General features: G+C 34.9%; 2 protein-coding genes across 2 annotated transcripts; one reads left to right on the plus strand and one right to left on the minus strand.

The window, feature by feature from the left end:
- Positions 1–4,688: 4,688 nt before the first annotated feature.
- On the minus strand, positions 4,689–6,275 carry LOC126968180 (uncharacterized). Its single transcript, XM_050813038.1, has 3 exons — positions 6,021–6,275; positions 4,888–5,989; positions 4,689–4,721 (listed from the first exon to the last, which is right to left on the minus strand). The coding sequence occupies exons 2-3, from the start codon at positions 5,971–5,973 to the stop codon at positions 4,689–4,691; spliced, it is 1,119 nt and encodes a 372-aa protein (XP_050668995.1). The 5' UTR covers positions 5,974–5,989; positions 6,021–6,275.
- A 5,949-nt stretch (positions 6,276–12,224) lies between these two features.
- LOC126968181 (cuticle protein 7-like) lies at positions 12,225–16,679 on the plus strand. The gene is made up of 4 exons (XM_050813039.1): positions 12,225–12,236; positions 12,409–12,675; positions 13,050–13,216; positions 16,631–16,679. The coding sequence occupies exons 1-4, from the start codon at positions 12,225–12,227 to the stop codon at positions 16,677–16,679; spliced, it is 495 nt and encodes a 164-aa protein (XP_050668996.1).
- The last annotated feature ends 2,495 nt before the right edge of the window (positions 16,680–19,174 follow it).

Here is a 19,174-nt window from a genome sequence, read left to right on the forward strand (position 1 = left end):
GCACTACAAGTCAGCAGATTGGGATGGGATGAGTTCCTTTTTTGCATCCTACCCTTGGGGCAGGGTTTGTTTCCCTTCGGATGATCCTAGTGCCTGCGCCGTTGCAGTAGCCGATGTGATCCTACAGGGTATGGATATTTTTATACCAAACTCTGTAGTACCCATCGGTGGCAGATCACAGCCCTGGTTCGATGCGTCAGTTAAAGCAGCATCTGACTGCAAAAAACAGGCGTATCGAACTTGGGTTGCGGCGCTGAGCACAAAGGATCCGAACTAAACAGTTCTTAAGAGGAAATACAACCATGCCTCCAGATTTTTTAAGCGGTAAATCGCCCGTGCAAAGTCAAAACACGTGGTCAAAATCGGCGAGCAGCTTTCCAGTTACCCGACCGGAACACGCAAGTTCTGGTCGTTGTCGAAAGCTGCTCTTGGTAACTTCAGCCAGCCGTCCATGCCGCCGTTGCACATGAGGAATGACACCCTGGCCCATACGGCAAAAGAGAAAGCCGATCTCTTGTGCACTCTTTTCGCCTCCAACTCGACTCTTGACGACAACGGAAAAACACCGCCGACCATCCCGCGGTGTCAGAGCTCTATGCCGCAAGTACAGTTCAGACAGAAAACTGTTAGGCGAGCTCTGTTTTCGTTGGACGTCAGGAAGTCGAGCGGGCCGGATGGCATTTCTCCAATCGTGCTTAGGACGTGTGCCCCTGAGTTGACGCCGGTGCTAACGCGTTTATTCCGACACTCTTATTCTAAAGGCATAGTCCCTGACTCATGTCCATCCGATCCAAAAAAAAAGGAGACAGTTCGGATCCGGCAAACTACAGGCCTATTACTATTACCTCCCTGCTCTCCAAAATCATGGAGAGCATAATTAGCCGTCAGCTCTTGGTATACCTAGAGGGTCACCAGTTGATCAACGACCGACAATACGGGTTTCGCCATGGTCGGTCGGCAGGTGATCTTCTGGTATACCTGACACATAGATGGGCTGCGGCTATTGAAAGCAAGGGGGAAGGCCTGGCAGTTAGCCTGGAAATGGCGAAGGCCTATGATCGTGTATGGCACAAGGTGCTCCTCTCCAAACTTCCATCATTTGGGCTTCCCGAGAGCTTGTGCAAGTGGACCTCCAGCTTCCTCACTGGGCGTAGCATACAGGTCGTTGTCGACGGATATTGCTTGAACCCGAAGCTCGTGAATTCTGGAGTGCCCCAAGGCTGTGTGCTGTCTCCCACGCTTTTTCTTCTGCATATCAATGATATGTTGGACACCTCCAACATTCATTGCTATGCAGACGACAGCACTGGTGATGCCATATACACGGGCCATGTAGGTCTCTCTCGGGAAATCGTCGACCAGTGCCGGGAGAAATTTGTGTCTTCTATCGAGTCCTCTCTTGAGAAGGTCGCGGAATGGGAAAAATTGAACCTTGTCCAATTTAACCCCCAGAAGACTCAAGTTTGCGCGTTTACCACTAAAAAAACCCCATTTGTCGTATCACCGCTCTTCGACAACACTTCCCTCAAAGCCTCGCCTAGTATCGGAATACTGGGTCTCGAAATCTCGAGCGATTGCCAATTTCGTGGTCATCTGGAAGGCAAAGCCAAATTGGCTTCAAAGAAACTGGGCGTCATTAATAGAGCACGGCAATACTTCAAGCCGGCCCACATACTAGCGCTCTACAAAGCGCAGGTCCGGCCACACATGGAGTATTGCTGTAATCTCTGGTCTGGCGCGCCCCAATATCAGCTCGATCCATTTGACCTCGTGCAACGCAGAACAGCTCGAATTGTCGGGGACCCAGTACTCTGTGAACGGCTGCATCACTTGGCGTTGCGTAGAGACGTCGCTTCATTGTGTGTCTTCTACCGCATTTATCACGGGGAGTGTTCCGAAGAGCTGTTTAACCTGATTCCTGCCGCCGAATTCCACCTTCGCACGACACGCCACAAGTTAGGATATCATCCTCACCATCTGGAGGTGTGGCGGTCTTCCACAGTGCGGTTTTCAAGGAGCTTTTTTCCACGTACTACAAAGCTGTGGAATGAGCTTCCTTGTGCGGTGTTTCAGGGACGATACGACATGGGTACCTTCAAAATAAGCGCGTACACCTTCCTTAAAGGCCGGCAACGCTCCTGTGATTCCTCTGGTGTTGCAATAGATTGTGGGCGGCGGTGATCACTTAACAACAGGTGACCCGTACGCTCGTTTATCCTCCTATTCCACAAAAAAAAAATTAAATATGCAGGGGAATATTATAAATGTATTTTTCTTATTGAAAATTTCTTATGAGAATTCAAGCATCACTACTTCACTGAGCAATCAAACGCTATGTTGCAAGTTATACTGTGAATTTTTGTAGGTTTAGTAAAAACTAAACCTACATAAAAATGTAAAATTTGTTTTTTTTTTCATATAAACATTAAAAAAGCTTAAGCGTCTAGCAAATTGAATTTTCTATACGGTGACCATAAACTTAGTATACTACAGCTATAGACAAACCCTGTGTGAGAGTGAGTGAAAGCGTTTTAGAACAATTTAGTGTCCATTAGTCTCCTGTCAAATTGGACTGTATTTTAATTTTAGTGTTTTTATTGTTATTGTTCTGTGGTTTAACGGATATTAATTAAAAAATATCATGGTGTCGTTTTATGTATTAGATTGTGCTATTTCATATATCAAAAATCCAACTAAAAATCATTTCATAGGTAAATACTGATTATTCAATACTACTTTTATTTTCGTAGAATTTATATACATTTTATATACAGTTATATATATAGTTAGTGAAATTACTGGTGCCGCTCAGAATTTTTGGGTTTATCAAGAATCCTGAGCTGCACTACATTGTAATGGGAAGGGCGTATAAATTTCCATCAGCTGAACGTCAAGATCCTCTCGTCCCTTTTTCGATAAAAAAAATATACGCGCTAAACAAAAATTTTGTATACGTGAATGTGACGCTGTTTATCAATCTTTGTCACAGGGATTTTCAAATAGCAAAATACTACACACTTCACTAACACATCTGTGAAACTATCGCATGTGTGATAGTTTCGCAGATTTCATGTGAACATTTTAAATTTAGTCTCGCCGTAATGAGGAGAGTGTTTGTCTATTATGCTAGTATTTATTTATTTATTTATTTATTTATTTATTGGAAAACAAACAGCTTAAGTTATATACACATTGTAACACATAATTTATATTACACAAGCCAATAAAGTTTCCACTTAAATATAAACAAAGTAGGAGTGAATATAATACAAAATATAACGATTTTATATACAATTAAACATAAGGCGAAAAAAGTACACAAAAATACAAATGAAACAAAATTTATCAAATTTATCGGTTGGACATATTTTAAGAATGTTTAAGATATTCTTTAATTTTTTTAGTAAAAGTTGGATAGCTGCTATGAAAAATGTCTAAGTGACTATAATTATTATTATAAGTGTTGCATGCTCTTATAATAAAACAATTGCTAGTATAATTAGTTCTACGAACAGGGATAAAGAATGTATCTATAGAACGTGTATAATGTTTTGGACAGTTAAGTTTAATGTTACTTAAAATACGATTGGAATCAATTAAGTCATGTAATATTTTGAAAAGGAAAACTTGATCTCTGTATTCTCTACGCTGTTGTAAAGATAGGTAATTAAATTTAGGAGTATTACAATTTTGAAACTTATAATTTAATCTTTTAATAAATTTATTTTGTACACTTTCTATAGCATCTATATATTTTGTATAACGTGGGTTCCAAGCAGTCGAGGCATATTCTAAATATGGTCTGACATAAGCATTATATAAAAGATTAAAAGTATGAATATTTTTGAAGTCATTTCCCTGTCTGAATATAAAACCAAGCATTTTATAAGCTTTTGCTGTCATATTGTCAATATGATTTTCAAATAAGAGAGCCGAATCTAGCGTTACCCCAAGGTCTTTTATTTCTGACACCCTTTTAAGGGGTTTATTGTTTATTTTATATTTGAAGAAAATTGGCATTTTTTTCCTCGAAAATGTTATCATACAGCATTTGTCAACATTGAGGTATAAGTCATTAGCGGAACAATAGTTTCCTAACTCAATTAAATCGCTTTGTAGGTCAACACAGTCCTGTTTTTCTTTTATTATTTTAAATATTTTGGTGTCATCCGCATAAAGTAAAATATTAGAATTTTTAAAAGATTGCAAAACATCATTAATAAATATGTTAAATAACAATGGGCCAAGGTGAGAGCCCTGAGGAACGCCCGATGTAACAGGGACAAAACTAGAAATAAATCCTTTAACAGCTACCGCTTGTGTTCTGTTACGGAGATACGACTCCAGCCATCTTAGAAGATCTCCTTGAATACCGATACGCTGAAGTTTAAATAATAGTCGAGCATGCGAAATTTTATCGAACGCCTTTGAATAGTCGGTATAAATTGTGTCTACCTGGAATCCATTGTTTAAGGCATCCATTACTTCATCTAGAAATTCGCAAAGGTTAGTTTCCGTCGAGCGTTTATTTACAAATCCATGTTGCTGTGGAATAATTAGTGGTCGTAATAAAGGAAATAAAGTGTCATAGATAATTTTTTCAAATAATTTTGGGATGACCGATATCTTTGAAATCCCACGATAGTTTTTAATATTATGTCTGTCACCACTTTTAAAAATGGGAACAATTAAAGACATTTTCCATATTGATGGTAAACTACCTGAATGTAATGATTTCCTAAAGAGTATATCTAAAGGTATTGAAATTTGTCTACTACATGCCTTCAGTAAAATTGGGTGTAAATGATCGGGACCACTTCCTTTGGTTGGGTCAAGTTTTAACAAGTACTTTTCTACCTTTTCACGTGTAATGTCTATTGTTCTCGCAAAAGTTTGAGTATATCTTAATGGTAAGTTATCATGGCTAAATCTAGTATTAGAATCGGCTGTAAAAACGGAGCTAAAGAATGTGTTAAACATATTAGCTATCATTTGACCGTCTGATCCAGTATCATCATCATAGTACATACAGTCTGGAATGCAATTACTACTTCGCTTAGATTTTACAAATGCCCAGAATTTTTTAGAATTGCTATAAATATTATTTTCGGCCTTATTAATAAATAAATCATAGCATTCTGCTTCTAAACGTTTTGTTTCACGGCGTAATTCCGAGAACCTATCATAATCACTAGATCTTCCGTATATTTTCCATTTTTTATGAGCTTTCAGTTTTTTCTTAATTAACTTTATTAAAGATCTAGAGTACCACGACGGAAACTTATCATTTTCATGCACTAGTTTTGTAGGGACAATTCGATCTATAATATGGTTAAGTATAAAATAAAATTTTCCTACGGCACATGTTATATCTTCTGATGAGAGCTCTTCAACCCAGTCAATTTTTGATAATTCATCATTAACTGCATTGTAGTCGGCGTTGTGATAACAACGAACAACACGAGTCGGTGCTCGTAAGTACTTGTTATTTTTTTCACTCTCAACCTTCACCACTAAGGATGGATGATGACCGTCTTCTGGCAATGCTAATGGTTTTGTTCTATTGACCACACAAACCGTATTAGATAAAACAAGATCTAATAGTCTATTATTATTGTTGTAAATATTATTATACTGCTTAAATCCTGTAAATGTCATAAATGCAAATAGCTGATTAACTAAATTATTATAAGAAGTGTTTACAATGGTAATATGTCCTCCGGGAACATGCAGCCATGTTGCATCCTTAACATTGAAGTCTCCTAATACTATGAATTTATCATTTGGGAATTTAATTACTAGATCAGATAAATATTCAAAAAATGTAGCTTGAGAGTTACTTTGTTGTGTGTTTTGTGGAAAATAACAGCAGAAAACCCTTAACTTTTTTCGGGTTGTATACTTTTCCAAAAGTAGGTCCAGAGAAGTAATGTCCGCATCAGGCAAACATGGAGGCACGTAAGAGTGACGCATGTCTACAGTAACACAACTACGACGTACAGCAATCAGTGTACCCCCACCCATAGTCACTCCTAGACGCTTGTAATCACGATCATTTCGGTATACACTATATCGCGAGTCAAAAAATTCTTCATTGAAAAATCCTTCTGACAACCATGTTTCGCTCAAACAAACTATATCATAATTCATATTCAAAAGATTCAAATAAAATTGTTTTGTTTTGGTGCGTAATCCCCTAACGTTTTGGTAAAATATAGTTAGAGCCATACTAAGTTAGAAGAAGCATTAATAAATAGTAATCATAGGTAATAATTCGATCCAAAATTTGTTCAAACAGTTTTCTACAAAATAAGTTTAAAAACATACACCACAAAATTGTATAGCAATAAATAAAAGCACTTATAATAAATAATAAAATAACTAGCTTATAGAAACATTCCCTCGTAGAACCAACCACATTATAAAGCTTGCAAAAACAGCAACTACAATTAAAACTATAATATCTATAAATAATTTTAAAAGTCATTAATATCAAAGCAAAGACAAACATGTATGAGTTTAGTATGGTAGCACTTATGTGATTTTCTTTAAACATTCACTAGAACTTATATGAATAACCGGTGAGCTGCTAGTTTTCCGAACCATGATCGTACAGTTACGGACCCAGCAATACATGAAGCCTTTCTGCTTTGCTCTTCGTCTAGCCTCATTTAGAAGAGATTTATTATAGGTTGATAGGTGATCATTAGCATATATTGGAGTATTAACACCGGCATATCCAAGGTCGGAAGCTTTTAAATTTTTTATTTTCCTTAGTGATGAAAGAAAGTCATCCTTTTTATATCGTGCCTGCATTTTTAATATAATTGGGCGGGGTTTATTTTCTACCGAGTCATTCTTAATTGCCACTCTGGTCACGAAATCTATGTCCGTATCTGGATTTAAGCAGTAACCACTTTTTGACGCTAAACTTTTAACAATTTGAATTAAGTTTTCGCTTTTTTTGTGTGGGATGCCGTTAATCTGAATATTCGAGCGCCGAACCCACTGGTCGTTTCTCAAGGTGCCTTCTGATAGTTCATTAATTTTTTGCTTTAAATCATTTAATTCGATTTGATAGCTGTTAACTTTAGAGACCTCCTTATCTAAATCATTTATACGGTCTACGATGGTATTTATGCATGACTCCATAGTAGTAATTTTTGAAGACCATGAACTTACTGTTTCAGAAAGCTTACGAAATTCATCAGTAAAGAAACATTTAAATGATTCAATTGTAGAATTTAAACTATTAAATCTATCGTCAAAGTGAGCAAGCATAGACTTTAAATCGGTGTTTTGAGCTGAAATAGACTGAAAACTACTCTCAGGAATGGTGTTTGTAATAGGACTTATTATTAAATTACTTCCCTTTTTTTTTGATTTGCAGTTATTACATTTCCACTTAGCTTTATTCATAGGCAGCATCTTTTTGTAATCGGTATCTTTTATTCCAAAACATGCGTAATGACACGTTTCCTGGCAGGCCACACATTTTATTGTTTCTTCAGGTATCAACGCAATATTACAATTGTTACACAGCATGTTTAATCTATTATGTAGAATCCGATTGTAGTATACTAAGCTTATGACAATGACACCCATTTTTTTCCATAATAATTATGTAATTAAATAATAAATAAGATGAGTCAAATAAAAAAATAATTTTCACCATGAAAAAACTCTGAAAACTCACAAAATCCTGCTTCAGTGTTTAGCTAATAATATGTGCTAAAATCAAAACGTTTATTGAACTCATAACATAGGCTAGTTTTGTACAAGTTTTTTTTAATAACACGTATGTACTACATAGTATAGCTCTATGTATATATTACGTTTGAAGTTTAAAAAATATAACAACTTTCGAATTTCTTATAGGGTCATCTTAAGGCGTGGTTACCAATTGATTTTGAGGGTATTTATTGAATGAGACTTCACCGTCACGCTCGGTCAGGTAAAGTTGGCTCGAGTCAACTAAGGGAGCAGTCATCATTGTGTGGTCATATGAATTTTTTTTATCATTTCTTAACTATTATATTTCTGTCCTTTAATTCGTTTTATTTACATTAAAAAATGATAGAGACTAGTAAGAGAGAGTTACCTGGAGGAGGCACGACCCTTTATTTATTCCTTCATCTTGATTTTTTTAATATAATAAATTAAACTATCTATATTCATATTAATGTTGAATAAAATACGACCACATCTATTTTAAAAGAAACCTTTATTCTAATTTGGGTTACTCGTACATACTTAATTTATAAATCATAAATTGAATAAGCAATCTTATTTATAATTGCATTATACGCTTCTGTCTAATATATTAGTAATTATGTGTTACGAGCGCTTGTTACAATAATTTTGTAACGAGATAGGTGGGCACTTTACGGATTTCGACAAGATAATACATTATGTTATAATCTTGAGCTACTCGTTAACAAAAATAAAATTGATACAAGGCTCAGCGATTTCATAATTCGTTCTACAAGTGTAATCTGGTGTAAATATCAACACATAAAACTATCTCATATATTTCTGTATAAATAAAAAGGTTCATCACAAAAGTTTTATGGTTATATAATTTTTATGTTTATTTTGTGTAATATAAATTTATATAATGTAATTCTAGTTATTTAATATAGAACCTTGTCCAATTTAAACCCCAGAAGACTCAAGTTTAAGTTAAGTTGCTTATCACAAAAAAAACCCCATTTGTCGTATGACTGCTCTTCGACAACACTTCCCTTACAGCCTCGCCTAGTATTGAAATATTGGGTCTCGAAATCTCGAGCGATTGCCAATTCCGTGGCCATCTGGAGGGCAAAGCCAAATTGGCTTCGAAGAAGCTGGGCGTCATTAATAGATCACGGCAATACTTCAAGCCGGCCCACATTCTAGAGCTCTACAAAGCGCAGGTCCACCAGCTTCATATCGAGTATTGCTTTCATCTCTGGTCTGGCGTACCCTAGTATCAGCTCGATTAATTTGACCACGTGCAACGCACAGCAGCTTGAATTGTCGGGGACCCAGTGCTCTGCGAACAGCTGGATCACTTGGCGTTGCGTAGAGACATCGCTTTATTGTGCGTCTTCTACCGCATTTATCACGGGGAGTGTTCCAAAGAACTGTTTCAACTGATTCCTGCCGCCGAATTCCACCTTCACACGACATGCCACAAATTAGAAAATCCTCTCTGTTTTCAAGGAGCTTTCTTCCATGTACTACAAAGCTATGGAATGAGCTTCCTTGTGCGGTGTTTCCGGGAAGATACGACATTGGTACCTTCAAAAAAAGCGCGTACATCTTTCTTAAGGGCCGGCGCCGCTCCTTTCATTCCTCTGGTGTTGCAAGAGAATGTGGGCGGCGTTGATCACTTAACACCAGGTGACCCGTACGGTCGTTTGTCCTCCAATTCCATAAAAGTGATAAATGAGTGAATAAATGCATTTGCATCCACCGGGATTTGAACCTGGGACTAGCACAGTGGGTTAACGCTACCCTCCGGGCTATTTGAATCGTTATTTAAAAATCGTTACAAAGTCTTAATTGTAATTAACATTGAATACTTTTTTTTAAGTACTTACTGTATTTTCTACAAACATTACCGAATTCAAAAAAAGTACTTCATAGAATTTTTGTCTTATTTTCAAAATAATTTTCCTTGAATATCAACCACAGGACGGACCAACATACAGGGTAGATATTATCACGTAGGCTATTTTTGCACCTGCTAATAAAATATACAACAATACTGTGCAGTATTACGCAAAATACGAGATTGGGCACTAAATAAATTATGTGTTCAATAAATTCCAAGCTAAACACAGTACTGAGTTGAGTTTATGTAAGAAAAACACTCTTCCGTCTAGAATTATTAATCTTGTAACGGTGACGTAACAGTTAGGTCTTAAACCAAACAGGAGTGAATTGAGAATGTTTTACAATAATTAATTTTATCGTGATTTACCACAGCAAAGTAAAGTAAATATAGATTTTTTATATATTATTTACCAGTGGGAGGCTCCTTTGCACAGGATACCGGCTAGAGTATGGGTACAACTATGGCGCCGATTTCTGCCGTGAAGCAGTAATGTGAAAGTATTACTGTGTTTCGGTCTGATGGGCGCCGTAGTTAGTGAATTTACTGGGCAAATGAGACTTAACATCTTATGACTGAAGGTGACGAGCGCAGTTGTAGTGCCGCTCAGAATTTTTGGGGTTTTTCAAGAATCCTGAGCGGCACTGCATTGTAATGGGCAGGGCGTATCAATTACCATCAGCTGAACGTTCGGCTTGTATTATCCCTTATTTTAATTGGAGGATTGGGAGAGGTGAGGTAACCATCCATGGACATCCGCAACAACAGGTGTTAAGAGATGAGTTGCCTTGAAGATCCTTTATCTCTTGAAGGTCCTTTATCTTAGATAATTTATACGTCTATATAGAGCCTCTTGCTTCTAGACAACCGATGAAAACGGGCCAGGTTTAATACTTTAGTGTGCGTGACAAGCTACGTCTTACACTCGAGATTTGTATGTCACTTTGTGTTAGTGTGCGTGCATTGCTCAATATCATTTTCATCTGTCGACATCATTTTTTTTCTAAGGTCCCGTAGGTCGATTCCCCTAAGTGGATTTTACAGAAGGGACGGAGCTGATGAGAATTTGGTGCTAAGCGGCACCATGGCATAAAGGTGACAATGTCAGTCTTAACACATCACAAGACCCTTATCGTGATATCATCGAATAATATCGGTATGCATCAGCAATCCTTAGCCCTAAAGAACATTGATGTGTGGTAGAACTTCCCCAAACAAACACTGCACATACATTCACTTCTACTGCTGATAAAACTGGTTCACTTTAACTTTGCGGTCTGTACATATAGGTCAAATATAAACCGGTGATACGATACCCTTGAAAGGCTCCTGTGATTCCTCAGGTGCTGCACTGTGTGGGTGGTGGTGATCACTTACCAACAGGTGACTTGTACACTTGTTTGTCCTTGCCATTCCAAGGCATACAAGAACGAATAAAAATTTCATTATTTATTCACTTCAGTTAAAATTACACTTATGAATGTTAATAGATTTTACCACCACTTCGGAAAAGTTGAGCTTGAATGAGAAGAAGTGGCAATAAACTAATTGCCACTCTTTTAAATCTATATTTATAGTTTCAGCATTTCACAAATTTTATACAATGTATGTAAATTGTTGCACCAAAATAACTCAAACGTTTTTATTAACTAAAAAAGAAATGATTAGTTTAAAAAAAATTCAAAGGAGTAACGGGTGCAGTAGTTATATCGATTCACATAAACTGTAAATAAGTGAAGGTATTATTCAAACAATTATATATTTAACCTAGTAACTTAAAATGGTATTTTATCAATATTAAAATCCCCGATGACAGAAAAGATAAGCCTCAAGCTCTGTTATTGGTAGATTAAATCGGCTTTTGTAACATAATATTTGCCACAGGTTAAATTAATTTTTACTCTAATTTGCAATTTCACACATTTTTTCGTTTGTGAACAGTATCTCAAATCCCTAGGAATTTATTTATATACATCTCAGTTGTCGCGCAAGAAAATTCATATTAAATTTCAACAAAATTCATTTGATAGTATACTCGTAAAAGATACTATAAATAAACATAAACATAGAGAACTTACTTTTTATAATGTATGAATATATTTATTTCTACAAAAAAACCCCTCAAGGATCAAAATCGTGAACCATTGCCTCATACGCACACATGTTTTTATTACCGTTTAACTAGTGGTCAGTGGATTTAAAAAAAAATGGAATCGAAAGTAAACTTTATAATATTTATGAAAATAGAATATTGATAATTCACCAAATCTGTCTGTGAGTATAAATGCATCAATATATTAAACTAAAAACTTAAACAATAAATACTGGAAATAATTTCCTTTCAGCATGCTATCATTTCACAACTTCTTTGTTATAAGCTAGGACATAAGCGCTATTGCAAACTTATGGTCAATTTTCAATCAATTTATTTGTCACATTAACCATATCAAATGTTGCAACATGTAACTCGGTAAAATGAGATTGGCAACGCAATTACTCTGATCAGATCAGATGTCATCAGGAACAACGGGGAGCCCCCACTTTGTCTTTTCATAGTTTTAGTTAGTTATATAAAAAGACTACGGTATCTGAACAATATCAGTCGAGAAAGGCATTAGAACACAATATGTTCGCTAAAGTAAGCTTTCCGAGATATATAGACAATATACAACTCAAGTACTGAGCTATTCGTGTCAGAGATTTCTAATCTATAAAACTTTTAATTCGCTCTAACAATGCTTTTTTAAAACTGCTTGATAATAATCAGTGTTTCATTGTCGAAACAAATTGCTAAATTAGTTTTATTTTAGATTGCAGTTTTATGCTCAGTGGTGGCGCTGTCGAGTGCAGGATATATTCATCATGCACCAGCTATATCATCTCAAAACATTGTCCGTCATGACAGCGTCCATGAAACACCAGTCCATTACGACGCCCCAGCATATCATTCGTCTTCTGTAGTTCATGGAGCACAATCCTATCATGCTGTACCGGCTTATCACGCTGCTCCAGCTGTTCATTCCGCTCCAATAGTGCATGCTGCAGCCCATTCCGAAGAACACTATGTGGACGAATTTGTAAGTAATAGTTTAGCGCACAAAGGTTCTGCTTTCGTATGCTAGAACAGTTAGAACATATCGGTACAGAAAATGGATGTCCATCTTTGGGTACATTTCAACCTATAATCAATTATGATATAAACAAATATAACATGAAGGTATCATTGAAGGGGACAGAATAATATACTCTTTTATGATATTATCATAAATTATATTTATCGGGAAACTGAATATCTACTATAATATAACATTTGATTCCCTGGATTTCTTGATGAAATATATGTTTTAGATTTTGTGGGATTGTTACATGGCATGGTTTACAACAATATGGATATCGGTCTGTGAACTGGTCTTTTTATTTTCTTAGTGTGCTGTTGATTTGTGTTTTTCAGGCTCACCCTAAATATGGGTACTCGTATTCAGTAGAAGACCCACACACCGGTGACCACAAGTCCCAGCATGAGACACGCGATGGAGACGTGGTGAAGGGAGAGTACTCCTTCCTGCAACCTGATGGTTCCTTCCGCAAAGTTACATACACGGCTGATCACCACAATGGGTGAGTAGTTTGGCAATCGTGTCACTCCAACACGTTAAAAGCCTAATAGATTATAATCGTATTGAAACTAAATACTACTTAAACTGTATACTTTAAAAATGTATTTAGAAAATTACTGAAAAGCATTTGATAATTTGTATTTGAAATGATATGATTCTGAGGTTCTGAGATTCTCAAAAATGTATTTATATACAAATTCTAACTAATGTCTTCTACTACTAATTTTGCTATGATTTCAAATACATACAATATCAGGAACAGACATAATATTATAAAGCCTTTTACTCGGCTAAGTCTATTTTGTAAGCCTTTTGTGGGGCGAAGTTTATGATTTTACAAGAAGATCCCAGAAAATGTTCAAAACAAATGTACTATGACATTCAAAAGAATTGTTAAAAATGTTTATGTGGGAAGGGTAACTATTACATAAATGACTTTCTAAATGATACCACAGATTTGGAATGGAGCGACCGCCCTCAGGCTATTAAATAATGTTTTATTGTACTTTATTACATTATAACCATATTTTGTTATATGAAAAAAAGCTCGCTGAGTTTCTTGCACCCATTCTTCTCACGTCTGAACCATACTTTTTCGAAAATATGTATTGACTTTCAGTAAGTAATATTATATCTTATTTTGAATAAATATATTAGAAATTGAATTGAAATCCCATCCATATCAAAATAAGCTCATGTTAATTCCTGATTAAAAGCGTCGCTGTCGCAATAAGTTGAACCATTGACTCCCTCCACGGAGTCCCCGGTTCGATCCTCGCCCGCCACGTATCCCATTTTTTTTTGTTTTAAAATTCATATAAACCCCCTTTTTGATACTTTATAATGTCGGCAACACCCTGTAATTCCTCTAGTGTCACAAAATAATACGGGCCGCGCTGGTCACATAGGAGATGACCCAAATGAATTTATCTTCCATAAAAAGTTCGTGACAATTAAAAAAGTAACTTTCATAGAAGATCTTAGTTATTCGCAAGCAATAACAAGTATAAGCTTAGTATTAACTTCGTAAAACTTAACAACAATAAACAAAAACAATAAAACTTTTATGATCGTTGTACATAATATAGTTAAATGTTATATAACAATGCTTGCAATAAGACCTGGCATTATTGCAAAGTGTCGTAATGTATATAAATATAGTAATATCAAGTCAATTAACTGTATGTATAATATATATAAATACATGCTTTCAAATAGAACAAGAAATGCGATCAAGTAACACCATGCTAAGTAAGGTAATTAAAGAAAATTATTTGAGGATAACAAATATCCGAAGTGTAAATACAGCCTTAATAAGTATGAACAGCTGTAGTGTTCTACTTTGGTCAGTTGTTTCCTAACTCAAGAAGTAGGTTGCAATTGGCGAGTTTCGTCCCCATTACAACAGATCCTTACTTTGTAGGTAGGGTTACCAACTGTACTCTAAAATATTGTACTCTATTTAACAGTAATAGCCGCTGTGTGGCAGTGTGTATCAAAAGGGATGCTACTCAGGTTACCTGTGACAATTGATCACAGGCCTGATTTTAGGTAGCTCCCGTTTGACGCTTGATGTCGCGATGCTGAGTTATAAATTATTAGGCAATTATATATATTTAACCCAACATAATATTAGATAATAAAAAAAAGTAAAAGTCCAACCTTGTACTGTTAATGCCTATTATTTTTGAGCAACCAGAGCTGACCAATCTGACTCGTCATTATATTATCACTTAGGCTTTAACTATAATCTATAGCAATCTATAACATTTATAGAGTATGCTAAAACACTCTTTTAAACACAATTCTTTTAAATACCATGAAAAATTGTTGCTGAAAAAATTACAAAAAATACCTTTTTTTAAAAATATATAGAAAATGATACTCTTTTTTGGAAGTCCATACTGATTACTTACCTTTGAAATCAATATAAGATATACTCTATTTGTTCTAATAAAAGAATTGAAAAATTGGCAACCCTATCTGTAGATAATATTATATGAAACGTAGAGTTTTAGATCTGAAATGTTCAAATTCAAATATTTTCAGAGGATATACTCATTAAAACTCTTCTATTGGCAATTGTTGTTTTGCCTGTTACACATCATACAGCTTATATTTGACAGCTGTATTCATCCCACTTCTGATAAAATATTTGTTGGCTATGGGAATATTACCACTAAATAGCCCAGTGTAGTTAGTCCCGGGTACGAATTCCGGTAGGGGCAAACGTGTTCCGAATAATCGGTGAGGTGTATGTATATGTTAAACATATGCTTAAGTTCGTTTTACATGTACGATTATGTACTGGGTTTTAAAAAAAATAGGGCTAATGCAACCATGAGAATGTAACGTAATTTTCAAAACGATACATACTTTATTGATTTTTTTGCAGATTATAACTAAATTTCCTCATTATCCGATTTACAATTACAATTATAATTTAAATGTTAAACAAAACACTTACTTTCTAACGTTAACTTTAATATCACCTATAATAGTTTTAGATCATGGTGTTAAATCCATTGGTAAGCCTATTAAATTAACTAAATACAACTGCCATTAGAATGCAGTACTGCTCAGAATTCTTAAAATGTCCAACATTTGAGCATCGCAATTTTCTCTCATTACTTTGACGTTAAGTCTCAATACCCCAGTAATATCACTAGCTACGGCGCCCTTCAAAAACAAAACACAATTTTGTCTGCATATTACTGCTTGATGACGGGAAAGAGCCCTTAAAGACACCCTGTCTAAAGAAACCTCCCAGTAGTGTAATTGAAGGTAGATAGTTTTGTAAAAGTGCGATAATTATAATTAAAAAATAACCACCTGAACACGGCAATTGTCCCATCAGTTATGAATAAATCGAAAACATATTTCGTGCTCAAATATAGCAGGATGCCAATATTCATAGAATATGTTAAGATGCTGCAGAACCATGTGAACCATTGATTGGTTTGAAACTGCGACAAAGAGGCTAGCACAAAAACATTTTCTACTAAAAATGCATTGTATGCACGGTGTTGGAGTGGCACGATGAACAAACATCCATTTAATGTGTATATACATTCCATATTTTTATATCTATCAATAAAAACAAGCTCCTACATGAATATAATGTTGTGTAAAGATTTGAAAACGATCGGACAGAGCTTTCGGAGATTTGCTATTTTGAACAAACAGATATTTGATTTTTATAAAATGAAATTACAATGTCAGTGTTTATATCAGCTATCATAAGATAAACATGAATGACCTACCATTTTACAATCATTATTAAATGTCACTCATAATAACACAAAGCTTATTAGATTCGAATATGATTATATTTACAATATGTAGATATGTTTGACCATTCGAAACTTTGATCAGATTTATATATAAATGATAATCAAGTTCTTGTTGTCAACAGATTCAACGCCGTAGTTCACAACACACCGCCGGTCATCCATCATCATTAGAACCTTCTCTCCATCTGTGATATTAGATTAGGACCTTACACACCATCTATTTATAAACAGTATTTGTAGATCCTTGACTACTCTTCTGTAGATAGCCACCTACTCTTAATTATCTTATCTGTATAAAATCTTCTCTCCATCTCATATTTCTATATTGTTTTCAGTTTTAAGAATATATTTCTATTTACTTACTACTTTCTTAATTAAGTATGAGTGTTGAAGAAAAATTTAATAAAATTTCGAAAATTAAGCAACTGTTTTATTCTCCTTCTACATACCAATCCTTGATAGCAAATTACTAATATAACACAGGCCATAAATATTGAAACAACTTAAAATATTTAAAAACAAACTGAATTCATATTAAGAACACGTTTGTTATGTTAGAGACTTCTAATTCTATTCTATTCTAATTTCGCCATTTCACATATTTAGAAATAAAAAAATATTATTAAATCATAATATTTTATGGGGTGTTATTGAAACAGAATTGCTATGATTGCATAAAGTGGGTATGTAGCTGCTTTAACTATAGTCGTTGTTAATTATTTTAAAGCCAGATTCACCAAAATCCTTCAAGGAAACAAAAAAGAAGTATCACGGATGACGGGTCCTTATCATCGATATACAAGGACGTACCCTAAGTCAATCTCCGCCGTTAAAGAGATAGTTAAGAGGGACGGATCGATCACAATTTATTCTGTATCACGGGTGCAAAAAGTACAGAAATAACCATTTCACCTATGAAAAAATATTCACAATTAAAGAGCACTACGATAAAATCCTAGATTTAGCATAGATTTATCGTAGCACTCCAAAAAAGGTCCATTAGTGACCGGAAAAGTGCAACATGGTCATCAACATAGGTTATAGTTTACCAAAAGACTGTCTTAGATCGTGTATTGTGAAACCTCTTGAGGACTTGGCCTGCTATAAGCCACAGACCCACATCTAGACGCTTAAGAAATTTCTAGAACAAGCAGTCGCTAAATTACTTATAGAAACAGTGTGTATCGCCATAGATTTGTAGTCAGACAGATTAAAGACGTGGTTTTCGAATAAAATTTTATGTATCGCTGATAATCTATACCAATATAATAAAGAGGAATGATTTGACTATTTGCTTGTTTGCATTTTTTTGCAATTTCGAAAATTCTTTCACTATTGGGAAGCTACACTATCTCCGGGTGACGTAGGCTATATTACATTTTCAAAAAAATTAGGGATCCTTACTAAAACTCCAATAATATAACTCAAGATGTGTGCTCACTCCTGTGTGTCCGCGGACGAAGTTGCGGGGTGTCAGCTAGTTTAATAAATCTAATTTATAAGATTCTTCTGTTTGTTACCAAACTCCTCCGAAACGGGTGAAACGATTTGTATGACATTTTGTGTACATATCGGGTAGGTCTGAGAATCATCCAACATCTATTTTATATATAGCCCAAAATATTTTTTTTATTAATTTGTATGGTAATACAACGTTTGCTGGGTCAGCTAGTAAATACATGGAAGTTTTATTAGGATTACATTATGCGATAAAAAATAACTGCATTATTTTTAATGTATGGCCGGAATGGTACCTAAGTATATACTTAACTGTATTGTATATCCATAATTATAATCATTTCCGTATCAAGCCTTTCCGAAAAGACTTTCATGGACAATTAGCCAGTTTAGTTTAAAAATCAGATATAGTACAAAAATTTTAAAAATTCCAAATAAAAATAACAAAATATCCAATCACAAATCACACAAAATCAATGAATATAATCTCTTTAGCAGTAAAATTATAAAATAAAGTATTTGTACGAAAAATCTTTTTATATCAAATTTTTACAAAGATCGCTATTAATTTTCTAGATTATTTTGGCACTGTGGTTTTCTTATCTTGTTTATAAATCGGTTGTTACATTATAAAAAAAATTACTCCTGAATTGGAATTATTTGGAATAATATTTCAAACAGTGAATATTTATTATGTGTTCTTTGTCTTCTAAACCAAATAAGCCTAAATGAGCTATTGACAATATCAATTATAATAACTTCAATTGGCAAAACGATTGTAAGCCTACACATTCAATAAAACTGCATAAAGAAATATTCAAGTCTGTTAATGCCATAATCGTTTTAATGGTCTTCTTTTAGGTCATTATTGCTGTCAACATATGGGCTCAGGCGGAAAGGTCACAGTTAATGATAAATTATTTTACAACGAAAGCATATTAATCGCATATTTTACATGAGTAGTCCTTCTCGATTTTATGATGCAATGCTTTCAAGTTTTTTTGGGGCAAATATGACATTCAAGACTGAATTCAAAATCTTGTTGCTGTAAATATTCATAGATTAGTCAAATCATGCTTAGCTCACCAGGATGCCGGCTCTATTATGGGTACCACAACGTCGCCTATTTCTGCCGTGAAGCAGTGATGTGTAAGCATTATTGTATTTCGTTCACAACGGTGCCGTAGCTAGTAATAATACTGGGTAAA

The sequence above is a fragment of the Leptidea sinapis genome, chromosome 15 (assembly GCF_905404315.1).
Source record: "Leptidea sinapis chromosome 15, ilLepSina1.1, whole genome shotgun sequence".
Taxonomy (NCBI): Eukaryota; Metazoa; Arthropoda; class Insecta; order Lepidoptera; family Pieridae; genus Leptidea; species Leptidea sinapis.

What these genes read in the sequence shown, in the direction of transcription:
- LOC126968180 (XM_050813038.1), bottom strand. Translation starts at nt 5,973, where the DNA reads ATGCGTCACTCTTACGTGCCTCCATGTTTGCCTGATGCGGACATTACT. An exon ending in TAAGATATACTCAAACTTTT is followed by an intron (nt 4,722 to 4,887) that starts GCGAGAACAATA and finishes CATTACATTCAG; the next exon opens with GTAGTTTACCATCAATATGG.
- LOC126968181 (XM_050813039.1), top strand. An exon ending in AACACTATGTGGACGAATTT is followed by an intron (nt 12,676 to 13,049) that starts GTAAGTAATAGT and finishes TGTGTTTTTCAG; the next exon opens with GCTCACCCTAAATATGGGTA. An exon ending in ACGGCTGATCACCACAATGG is followed by an intron (nt 13,217 to 16,630) that starts GTGAGTAGTTTG and finishes TGTTGTCAACAG; the next exon opens with ATTCAACGCCGTAGTTCACA.